Raw genomic sequence first — 12,500 nt, 5'->3', positions numbered from 1 at the left:
GTCATAACTGTTGGACTGACTTTAATTTTACAGACTGCCATTAAGAAGAACAATCCCAAGAAGTACTTGCGTAGTGTTGGAGATGGGGAGACTGTCGAGTTTGATGTTGTATCTGGTGCAAAGGTTTGAAAGTTGAAATTAATTTGTGACAATCTAAATGTAGTGGCCCATCTGATTCTTAAAGACAAAATTAGAAGTTAAAGAACTAATCTTTTGTGCTGGCTTTTAAGTTGAATTGTTTATTTTCTTTTACAAGGGTCTTGAAGCAGCTAACGTGACAGGGCCAGAGGGAAATCCTGTACAGGGCAGCAAGTATGCACGTAAGTGACTCCAAGCTCAACAGTTGCCATCACATTTGAAAGGAGTGTGGAAAGCATTGATGTGCCAAGATTCCAAACAATGGTGTTGATTGTACCATTGGTTGGTGGTGATGATATCAGAATATTATTACATGCAGTTTGGCAGGCATGCTCTGACAAATCAGAATTTTCCCTTTTGGGATCACGCTGAGTCATTTTGTTGGATAGTTTAGATGGTGTTGATTTGTTGTTTTCTCAGTATAGGATCCTTAGGTTTGGCAAAATACATGTATTTCTTAGCATCTGGAGAGGTTTTTACCATTCACATTTTGGCTACTGTGGGTTCGGCAGCCCCTCGAGTGTACCAGATGACAGCGAAGTACCCTGTAAATCCTCTATTACCCCCCTGGAGGCTTATTCATCTCAAGCACATTTGAGGGGGGTGGGGGGTCTTAAAAGAGAGGGTCATATCATCATCATATATCTTTATTTACCCTTGGATTTTTAGAGTAGCTTGGTGTAGCTAATATCTCTGAGCATTTACCCTCCCACCCATGATATACCACAGAAGACAGACCACAACACCGGGAACTACATGCCCTACTCTTTGCGACAAGTGTGGGGTTCTTTTACGTCCCGCAGGATTATGAACATTGAAGGGTTGTGAGACGGGCCATTTGCAGATGTAATTACAAAGGCAGCACTTTCTCCTCAGTTATTTAAAGACCCTGAGACAACCTCCAGTGTGACAGCCCGGTGCTCAACCACCTGAGCCAGCAGTGCGCGGGGTGGGCTTATTTAGCAACTGCTCTCTTGGACCAAGGCAATGACTGTCTAATATGGAGATCTGAGTGATATTTATGTGTTGTACAAGTTATTTGGAACATTTTTATTCATCTGTTATTTTTATTCACCATACCAGATCAGTCTACAAGTGTTACTGTCATGATTAATTAAGGACGGTGCCTACTATTGTTATTGCGCATATGTTCTGCGCATCTCTAGATCGGATTTCCTATCGGCAGTGCTTATTAATACAGGAATATTTTTGTGCAGTTCAAAACCATGCGGCGAAAGCAGAACATAGCAAGTGTTCTTGGTATCCAAAAAGGAAATTGGGGGTAACCAAGCATTTTTCAGAGATAATTAAGCTTGAATTTGGAAAAGAATGCCATACATTCCTTTGTATTTTAAAGCTTTTTAAAAATATTGTTGATTAATTATCTTCAAAAAATGCGTGGTTCCCTCCAATTTTCTTTTTGGATTTCAATAACACTTTTCCCACATAGTCAGTAAATCACCCAAAAATACCTTTGAATTAGTAGGCAACGTCCTTAATACAGTCTACCATTTACTGATTTGGTTCGTAACCCAAGGGTCAATGGGTTACAGGGGACATAGTTTTTGACTGGAAGGAGAGGTTGTTAACCTGATTGGCTTCTGAACTGCCCCCCCCCCCCCCCTCCCCCCTATTGATGAGTAAAAGTGTCTGGCATTGAGGCCCTTAAAATATTTGCTTGTGTTCCCTTGTTCGTGAAATTACTTTCAAACTTGTTCCCTGCTTTTTTATCCCTAAAACTGACAAAATTGTTTTTGTTCTTCTGTTCCCCAGTTCAGATTAGCTATGTTCCCTTGTTACCCAAAACCCCTGGGAGTAGAAATCCAAGAAGTCAATGGGTTAATTAAGAGGTTAACATTATTTTTGGTTATGCAGTACTTTAATTGTGGCCCCTTCTCATTTCCAGCACTCTTCTTCATTGTTGAGGGATCAAAACTGGCAGTGTTAGAAATGCACTCTTTCCTCCATAACTACATGTACCTTTTTCTGTCAGGCGTCTGCCAACTTCGTTGTACCCAATTTTCAAAACATTTATTAGACAAGAGGCTTGGAAACAGAATTTAAATAAAAAATAATTATTTGTCTTTGAAACGTTCAGTTTGTAAGTCTCTTACTGCATTTGCTATTAAGAGAGAGTCAACAATTACAAAAGTGATTTCAGAGTGCAAAAGAGAGAGCGCAAAAATTAAATAAGTTTTGTACCAGCTAAGGGTTGGTCCGTACAGCGAAAAACTGATCTTGGTGTGGCATTCTTGGCAGTGTGGAAGAATTACAGTTTAGCAGGACAAAATTTAGTGGGTCTTGAACCGAGTAGTTAACTTTAATTCAAAAAATGGTTTTCCTTTGATTTTCCTCGCAGCGGACCGCAGACGATATTATCGTTACTACCGAGATACTCGTCGCGGAAGACGTCGGCCCCGAGGAAGACCGAATCCTGGTACTGACGGTGAGGAAAAACCAGCTGATGATGTCAAGGAGGAACCTGACTCAGGAGATCAACAGGAACAGAATGACAACGAGGACAGGCCACGCCGTCGGCGACCGTATGGCAGACCACCTCCCCCATGGGCCAGGCGCCGTCGCCGTCCCCCACCTCAACGGGATGAGTCAGGGGATCAGTCTGAGGAAGGGAAGGGTGATGAACAGAGAGAAGAGTCTGGTGAAGGAGAAGAAAGAAGGCGACCTCCTCGCCGCAGGCGCCGACCCAGATACAGGTAAATTTAGTGGAACTGCAGTTAGCGTGAACGTTTTCGTGCTGCGTACGAAAAGAATATGCAAGAAAATTTTCCATGTTAAATTTATTCATTGGCTGAAAAAGTTGCGAACAAGTCTGATTTTGAATGGACAAAGAACCAACTACACCATTTGTTTAAGGACACGGATTGTTCCCTTTTGGGAACGTGTAATTCAAAAAATAAGGAAATGTTGCTCGTTTAAAAGAAAATACCGGCGCAAGTAGTGTTTCGTTGAATACTGAGTAAGCAACTTAGGCCTTATTCATAATTTCAGCATTAAGTTAAGTTTAAGTACATTGATTTGACTCACTTAAGGACGGTGCCTACTAATTCAATGATATTTTTGCGCGGTTTCCTGACTATGCGGGAAAAGCAGATCTTAACAAGTGTTATTGAAATCCAAAAAGAAAATTGGGGGTAACCACGCATTTTTCGAAGATAATTAATCAACAATTTTTGTAAATAGCTTTAAAATACAAAGCAATGTATGGCGTTCTTTTCCAAATTCAAGCTTAATTATCTCTGAAAAATGCGTGGTTACCCCCAATTTCCTTTTTGGATACCAAGAACACTTGCTAAGTTCTGCTTTCTCCGCATAGTTTTGAACCGCGCAAAAATATCCCTGTATTAATAAGCACTGCCGATAGGAAATCCGAGTATTTTGTGGCCACAAGTGAGGAGGGCTTAAGTAGATTGTTTGACGTCATAGAATAGGAAACGCACACCTCACCAGCAAACGATTATTTTGTTTTTAGACGCAGACCCGATCAAGACACCCCTGAAGGCGAGGAACAGGGCGAACACGGTGAACAAGGAGAACAAGTGGAACGAGGTCGGGAAGAGGAAGGTGGAGACGAGGTGAGTTCATCGTTTTCTTTTTGGATACCAATAGTACTTATTAAGATCTACTTTCTCTGCATAATTTTAAGCTGCGAAAAAATATCCCTGTATTTGTAAGCATCACCGAAAGGAAATCCGAGTATCTCGAAATGCGCAGAACGTATGCACGATAACAGTAGTAGGCACCGTCCTTAATTTAAGGACGTTCGCGCCAATTGTTTCTGCGCATCCTTACTGCGCACGCAAATGCACACGCCACGTCATACACGAGCGCGCGCGCTAAGTAATAAAATGAGAAATGGTAGGGCAAAAGGCCATTGCTATAGCTTTGCCTGGATTTAACGGTCTTGGACGTTCGGCGACCCCAGTTTTTCTTTCCAGAAACGGATTTTATTTACAATTATCTCCACGTTGTCCAAAAATGAACAAAAAATCAATGTGCGAAGTTAAAAAAATTTCAAGATTTCTGCTCACGGGACATCAAATCCTGCCATCTTGCGGCTGCAAGGTGCGTGAAACTGTGGTCGCTAACTGCGAACTTGATCTTTAAGGAACCTCACCAGCTGACTAAATTCACTTAATAAGTCCACTTAAACAATATTTGACAGAGAAGATTTCACTTCAAAGATTTAACTGCAATGTATTTGGGTTTACAGACACTGGCCTTATTCGCTAACGAAGCCCGATTTTGTCACATTTTGGGTGTTTTTCCGGGCATGTTCTCTCCAAAACGAAGTCGGTGACCCCCCATTTTTTTTACATTTCTGACATAACTAACTCATCATCTTACAGTGGTAAAAGTTTCAGAAAAAAATCAATGTTGAAAAATTTTCGCGCGAACGCCCTTAAGTTGATTTCTATGTTAGTGCACCAGCGCTAAAGAACTTGACACCGCCGAAATAAAATTTCATTATTATCATCGCAGTTGGAACGCGGCTTTCTTGATGATTCATTTCCTTTTCCTTTTGTAGCGTCCACCTGACAACCGTCGCCGCCGTCGTCCGTTTTACCGCAGGTATCCTCGACGCCCTCACAGAGAGGTAAGCTGGATGCTGTAGAGAGAGAGGTTCAGGACACCGCTAGCATTTCACGTCCGGTTACCATCCACGTCTCAAAAACGTCGCGTGCTTAAAGTTCCTTTGGGATTTTTTTTTTTTACAAATTATTTATATAGGGACTTTTTAGATTTGGCTTGTGCAATTCTATCCTCGAGTTTTATGCAAATTAAGGAAAGGGTGCTTTCGATTTAAATGGTGTACACGAAATCTAAATAAGAATTACCCATATAGGGACTTTTTAGATTTGGCTTGTGCAATTCTATCCTCGAGTTTTATGCAAATTAAAGTGCTACTGTGACGAAATTTGAATCTTCCCTATCGAAGCCATTTTGGCACATAAACACGTAGTCTGTACGAGAAGAAGAATGCTGTTTACCATTTTCAAATATCTCTTTTTGTTCTGGAGATATTCAAGTTTTTTTAATATGCAAATTAGCCAAGTGATGACGTCATAAACCCTACCAAATTTTGATCAAGTATGATGGAGAAAGATATCTCAGCCAATTTGTATCAGAAATACTTGGTTCTTTGCACTAAGATTCTAGTAAATGTGTTCCACAATATGAGCATACCATTTTTGTTACCATGGCAACATACTGGGTTCCAGACCTCCCTGATATTAAAAGCTTTGCAGACCACCTTTGGCGTTCTGTTTTGATATTTGCAAATGGTGCCTCATCTGCATGATCCTGCCAGCATATAAAGATGTTAGGTCGAGTTTGTGGCCTTGGTTAATGTATTTCTAGCCTGAGATCACCAAAATATTGAAATCAGGTTGGAGGGGACTGGAAAAGAGTGAGTTGCCATGGGAACCAATTTCTTTACAGTCGTAGGTGTGTTGCCTTCAGAACTATCAGCTCACCAAGTTTCAATGGTCTCTGTTGCAAATTGACCGAGATAGCTCTATTTATATTCTTGATGTTCTACTGGGTTGGGTGAATGACGTCATTAGCCTTCTCATTTGCATATTTAACACATTTTTCAAACTTAAATATCTCTGGAACCAATGCAGATATTTCCAAACGGTAAACAGCGTTTTTAATGTTTCATGGTACTCTATGTGATAAACCAAAAAACTCAAGGGATAAAAATTTGATCACAGTAGCACTTTAAGGAAAGGGTGCTTTCGATTTAAATGGTGTACACGAAATCTAAATAAGAATTACCCATATAGGGACTTTTTAGATTTGGCTTGTGCAATTCTATCCTCGAGTTTTATGCAAATTAAGGAAAGGGTGCTTTCGATTTAAATGGTGTACACGAAATCTAAATAAGAATTACCCAATGCATTTAATTTCTTTGAAACTCTTGTCTTTTGCACCTTATTTAACGGTAGCAGCGAATATATCGGGGCGCATTGTCCAACCAGTCGACCGTGTTGTTCGATGCATGAATACAGTTTTACTGTAATGCATGTAACCCAGGCTGGGAAATGCCTTTAAAATTTGGAACCCTAGGAATTGTGCCACTTTTGGAAGTATGGAAGTAAATTCTAAGGAAGAACTTGCAACTAATGCTAAGATAATTTTTTTTTTCTTTTCAAACAGGACGGGGAGCGAGGAAAAGAAGACCATGAATCTAAGGCCGGTCATGAAGAGACCGGCAAAGCCGACGGCACCGCGGCTTAGTAACCAGTTAACCACCAATGAGGAGACTAGGCAGCTATGAGCCTCATTTAATTTGATAACATTTTTGTCTTGTTAGAATCATCAGGAGAAAACGGACTATTCCATTTTTGTTGTCGTCAAGCCAAGTACAGAAACTGATATTACTTAATAGTACATGTTTTTATACCAGTTTAATTTCACTTTCGTTATCATCTGGTTGAAGATATGCTTTCCTATGAGGTTTTTTCGGTTTTCTGTTGTTTGGTTGATGTGTAGTTTTGTAGGATTTTCAAGTGAGGTCATAGTTGTAATTATGACATCTTGTGTATCTTTATCCATCTTGCAGCGGAATTCATTATGTGTGAGCGATCAATTTTGCCATCTTTTTGCCGTCGGATTAGTAAAACCGTCCAAAAAAGAGAAGGAAAGTGTTTTATGTTTTTTCAGCACGCATGGAGGCAATCTCAGCAAAATTTAAAGAGCATGCGTACAAAACGGAAACTTCCTCGCATATCCTTCGAACCCAAATCTTCCCTCTTTTTTTCCTTCCCTTTTGTCCTGTCGTCGTCCCGGGGCCTGTTTCTCGAAAAGCCATTTACGAAACTGCTTTCCGCTTGTTTTCATAGGCTGTTCTTTTACCATGTTTTCAAGATAACAAAACGCAAAATGATACTGAAGTTTGTTGACTTAAAATCTACCCGTTGTTAAGATACAGGGGAACTTTTAACACCCGAAAAAGGCCCCGAAAAATTTCTCCACTTTCGCGAAACGGGTCCCAGGGTCGAGATCAAAATCTCTCATGTTGTCATGTCGTTGAGATTATTTCCTGGCTTTGCATTGCGCAAGCGCAAGCCCACCGCGCATAATTTCTTGCGTCATTGGCGGAAGCAGTAGCGCAGGCACATTAATTGAAAAAAATGGCGGATTTTCGTTGACGCCAAGCTGAACCCGATATAGTAATCATTATTATTCCACTCTTACGCCATTTTTCCATATTTGGTCAAGAGCACGCGCAAAATATGAGACGGTAGTGTCCCGGTTTGACCGGTTTAGAACAGAGCAAATATGGACGGAATGGGAGTTTTTCAATGAAAGAAATTGTTTTCAACACGATACAAAGCCTGAGAATTTAGTTTGTCATCGTTCGCAAGCGCCCTGAAGGACAGATGATGCATTTTTTTAGAAACAGTCTTGCCAAATAAAATTGAATTAAAATAACACCTTTTTGTAGTGGAATAATAAATCTCTTATTCGATGGTTTAACATATAATATTCGCGTACATTTTGCTCACTGCTCGTATTTTTCCTCGCCCCTATTGGCTCGGAAAAATACCACGCAACTCGCAAAATATCCGCGCGTATTATATTTTAAACCATCGAATAAGATGTATGTAATTAACGGCGGTCCTGTGAGAGTAAAGTCAGTCTTTACCTGTAGCTGATCTCCTATTGTCGGGACGTAGCGTTTCTTTTAAGTTTTCCTTGTGTAGACTATGTCTAATCTATTGTAACTGAATTTCACGGCCTAATAGGCCACTTGCACTAAGAGGTCACGTGACCATTGCTTCCTTTAAACAATGAGTTGGAATCTTGCTGATGCAAAAAATTGACGGAGCACACTAAAATTAGCTTACACCCGAAATTTGAGAGGAAACGCATTTAAGGAAGATATTTTATGGCACTTTGATTTTTCAACAAAGCAGTATGATTTGTATTGGCCGCCATGTTGGAGGGCATACTCTTGCCCTCCAATATGGCGGCCAAAACTACTTTTTGCTTATATCTTGTTAAACGTTTAATAGTTACGCTCAGATGTGCTGTAAACGTTAGCACATAATTTTTTCAACATCCTCCTTGAAGTTTAAGTGCAAAGCTTGTGTTCAGAAAGAAGTAATTCATAATTTTAAAAATCACATTTCGGTCACGTGACCAGCGAGGAACTTACTCATTTTAAGAAAATGGTGCGGGTTTGAAAAACCGAATCACTATTATTATGTTTAAGATATGACCCACTAATCGTTTTTCGAAGGCAAAATCATATAGCTTTCATTTTCATGAAAACTATGTCACGTGACCTCTTAGTGCAAATGGCCTATTATAAGTGCTCAGTTCCATTTCCCAGTTCTTCTTGGCCTGTCTGCTGCTTAAACTGCAACCGAAGTGAATACTGATTTTAAAAGATCTTTGGAGATCGCAGTGTGATGGTATATCCAAAGTCTGGGTGGTGCCACGGTCGTTCTCAATGATCGGAAGGGGTATCCCGGAATGAATCCAATCAAAATGACTAGAAGGGTTATCCTGAATTTTCAGCCGTTTTAATAACGTGATCTGTTTCCAACTCCTCTGTTCTGTGCGGGTGGTCCTCAATGAAACAACAAGCGTGACGTTTACGGTCAAACCGAAAGATGTCGGCTATTGCCTCTCAAAAAAACAAAGAAAATCATTTTATTCAAGCTGATTTTACTTTAACTTCTTGCTCAGTCGCCGTAGCTTCCAGGCAAGAAATCTGTAGAAAATCTTAGCCAGGCGCTTTTAGTTTGTCACAAACGGAAAGCTAATTAGTTCTCTCATGTAATCATGATCACACCATTGATCTATAATTAATTCAGTTTGTTAGGTAATTGAGTCATTAATTTTCATTTCACGTTGTCGTTGGAATCATCTGTTTTTGTCGTCAGTTGTGCGGTGTACCTTCCAGTCAGACCAAACACAGTCCAGAATAATTCAGTCAATCAGGTATCCACTGAGTCGGCCAGCCAACGAGTTGTTCGTTCACTTCAGTTATCATTCAGCTATTCGGTTTGGTTACGCTACTTTCTGTTAGGCTATCGGTGAGTAAGTTTATCAATGGCAGACAGTCATTCAAACACAGTCAGGAAGCCAGCCAGTTTGCCATAGCAGGGCCGTAGCCAGAAAAAAAAATATGACTGAGTCAATGTCCGCGGTTAAATTATTTTCGGAAGTATTTAAAGTGTTTATGATGAGTACATGTTAAAGACAACACTGGAATCACGCTTCATTTTAAAATTTCACGAAAAAATGACAGAGGCAAGTGCCTCGGTTTGCCTCATACTGGCTACGGTCCTGCATAGTGAGTCAGTCAACAAACCAGTAACACAATCTGCCAATACTTGGTTCTGTTATTCAATTCAGTCAGCCGGTGCATTAGGCGACCAATCATACAGTGTGTATTATAATCAGTCGACAAGCCAATGAGCAAGCCAGTCATTCAGTCGCATACTCATTAAGCATCAAGTTGTTCAGTAAGTTAGCCATCAGTCGGTCTGTTCGTCCGTTCTGTCGTCAGTCGCTTTATCTACTTTGTCAGAAAGTCAGTCAGTCAATGAAGTCGGTCAGCTGGAAAGTCAGTCAACCTGTCAGTCGTGTTTAAGGTTAATGTAATCATTTTTCAGGAAGTACGCTTCAACACAGTTTCAACCTAAAGTGCTCCAAGGGCTGTCAGTTATCGATCGTTAGCCACAGTGCAGTGTGCTAGCTCTGAGACGAGTGTGTTTCAAGTTTTTCTGTTCTGTTTTTTTCGTTTTACCGGTTACCTCTCTCTTGTAATGTTGTAATGTTGCTATTTTCCGTTTAATTTTGCTTTTCGTGTCTAGCTCATTTGTCTCTGCCGCTTCATCAACTGTCGTCAATATCATGTTAAGCTTGTTATAATCGGAAATGCTGGAGCCATTGATTTTTTTGTGGACGATACAGTTCAGTCAGTCAATCAGTCAACCAATCAATCAATCAATCAATCAATCAATCAATCAATCAATCAGTCAATCAGTCGACCAGTCACTCAATCAATCAATGAATCAATCAATCAATCAGTCAATCAGTCGACCAGTCACTCAATCAATCAATCACTCAATCAATCAATCAATCAGTCGATCAGTCAGTCAGGGCGACCAGGGATGGCGCAGTAGTGAGAGCACACCACTGCGCCACCAATATGACCCGGGTTCGATTCCCAGACTCGGCGTCATATGTGGGTTCAGTTTGTTGGTTCTCTTCTCTGCTCCGACAGGTTTTTCTCCAGGTAATCCGGTTTTCCCCACTCCACAAACACCAATATTTGATTTGATCTCAGGTTATTTCATTAGTGTCCCCAATTAGTGCTCTACGGTGCTAAATCCATTGACACTGAAAGTGCTGCTATGATAAAAAAAAACTTCACTTACTGTTTCCTTCAGATTTTGAAGGCGTGTTTTCTTGACACCTGAATAGCAACATTTTGAGCTTCAAATTTTATCCAAAGGCTGTTTTCCTTGAGTGCAAGTTTTGGTTTTTACGGTCCTCCATTTCTCACGTTCAAGACTGACCGATTGGATCTCAGAGGGTTGGATAGAGGATAAGATGACGTCAAAAGACTCACCAGCTTAAAATTGCAGTGTGTAAACGCAGCTTTTTATACATGCAAAACATGAGTCTAGAAGTTTGAAAGCTCGAAACTCTCGTTCCGCATATTAATATACGCGCGTGCACATGTATTGTATTTTTTAACTACTGAGTCTTTGACGTCATCTTATCCTCGATCCAGCTCTCTCAAGATTTTAAAGCTAGTGATGGCGGACCGTTAATAGAGCGTTTTCACTCACGTGACCAGCAGCCATATTGGATTACTGAAACAAAAGAATATATTTGCATAAAAATAGCATTCAATTCCCAGAAGATTATTTTGGTACACCATCATGGCCGCTATTTCTTTGTTTTGGAACACCAACATGGCCGCCGTGACGTCATGTAAAAACGCTCTATTTGGAAAATTTCAGTCAAAATATTCAGGTATCTTTTTAGTTTTGAAATACAAAGAAAAAGTAGAATTGATTTTTGGTCATTTTGGTTATCGGTCACCCAGCGAATCAGTCGGTCAATTGGTATGTCGGTCAGTAGCACTTTTGTTTAGCTAGCTAGTCTGTCCGTCCGCAAAACAGTCGGTCGAACAACCAGTCAGCCTGTTTGCTGGTCAGACAGTCCGTCAAAGAAGCAGATGTCACGTCCTTCCGCCTTTTAGATTGTCAGCCAAAGGAAAGAGCTGAATGTCGACGTTGCCGGTCAGTGTCAAAGTTTGTATTAGCTGAGTCTGCCCCTTCAAAGTTGCGTTGTCAGCAGTCTGTTTGAGTGAAAGAACTTTGTTCATGATTTTGTCAATGTATTTACGTCAATGTGAAACTGATTTATCTATACTTTTGCCTGCTGTGAACGTTACCTTCACGTTTAACAAAGAGCATGCATCTGGTCGTTGGAGGACGCCGTAGGAAAGGCCAATGAATACTTCACCTCTTATTTCGTCTTACCCCTTGGGGTGGGACACGGTTTCCAGGAAAACATCTTGGGCACTTGATTGAATTTTCAACTGACAACTCCAGAATGACCAGATGATAAGATTCCCTTGCGTAATATACGATAATTCGGCTGTCGATAATGCTCTTTTCATGCGGATAAGGCGGACGTCCCATGCAGTTTGCTGGTTATTTTGTCAAAGGTAGTCTTGCATCGAATAGCCGAACAACTCGAAGTCGTGTTTGTACTTCTTATAAAGTTTTTCTTTGGTTTCTCTCGAGAGCGAATTAAAGTACTCTTTAGCGAGGAATTTAGTCGGATGTTTATAGCTTGAAGTCTTGTTTCTTGGAAACCGCACTTTATCACCAACTTGCAAAATATCAAGTAGTTGATCAGCTTCTTCGTATAAGTTTTCAAAATGTCCTATAAAGTCGTAGTAAATTAAACATGGATGACACAACATATCATACTGCTTCCAGTGCCAGTCCATGAATTCCGAATCAGAATTATGAAGAAATTCCGCAAATTCTGAAAAGCTGACTCCTTCTCCCGTCTTCAATGATCTTGTATCTGGATTTTGCCGATATTTTCGAATTATGCGGCGCCCATAAATCTCTTTAAAAAGCGTTGAATTGTATGAGTCAATAAACTTGTTTCTGTAAGCCGAAACTAATCTTTCAAAGGGGTGTCGCACGAAGAGAAATTTATAGTAAGTCCTGAGTCGATGAACAATTTCCTCCGGGGAGTACTGGTTCAAATACCGAAAATAACCCAGGCTTCTATTATGGACATCCGCAGTCTTCATATTCCATGGGTCAGTGGCATCACCATTTACAACC

General features: G+C 40.4%; 2 protein-coding genes across 2 annotated transcripts in view; one reads left to right on the top strand and one right to left on the bottom strand.

The window, feature by feature from the left end:
• The window catches only part of LOC137975064 (Y-box-binding protein 1-like), an 8,791-nt gene extending 1,985 nt beyond the window's left edge, over positions 1 to 6,806 (top strand). The window contains exons 4-9 of the mRNA XM_068822112.1: positions 34 to 123; positions 257 to 320; positions 2,498 to 2,852; positions 3,629 to 3,731; positions 4,685 to 4,753; positions 6,319 to 6,806. Coding sequence (XP_068678213.1) covers positions 34 to 123; positions 257 to 320; positions 2,498 to 2,852; positions 3,629 to 3,731; positions 4,685 to 4,753; positions 6,319 to 6,399 — 762 coding nt within the window. The 3' untranslated portion in view covers positions 6,400 to 6,806. The remainder of the gene's footprint in view (positions 1 to 33; positions 124 to 256; positions 321 to 2,497; positions 2,853 to 3,628; positions 3,732 to 4,684; positions 4,754 to 6,318) is intronic.
• The window catches only part of LOC137975065 (carbohydrate sulfotransferase 11-like), an 8,753-nt gene continuing 2,855 nt past the window's right edge, over positions 6,603 to 12,500 (bottom strand). Inside the window, exon 3 of the mRNA XM_068822113.1 lies at positions 6,603 to 12,500. This exon is cut by the window's right edge and continues 212 nt beyond it. Coding sequence (XP_068678214.1) covers positions 11,858 to 12,500 — 643 coding nt within the window. The 3' untranslated portion in view covers positions 6,603 to 11,857.

The sequence above is a fragment of the Montipora foliosa genome, chromosome 11 (assembly GCF_036669935.1).
Source record: "Montipora foliosa isolate CH-2021 chromosome 11, ASM3666993v2, whole genome shotgun sequence".
Lineage (NCBI taxonomy): Eukaryota > Metazoa > Cnidaria > Anthozoa > Scleractinia > Acroporidae > Montipora > Montipora foliosa.
The sequence above is the reverse complement of the archived record's forward strand: the minus strand, read 5'-3'. Positions and strand labels throughout refer to the sequence as shown.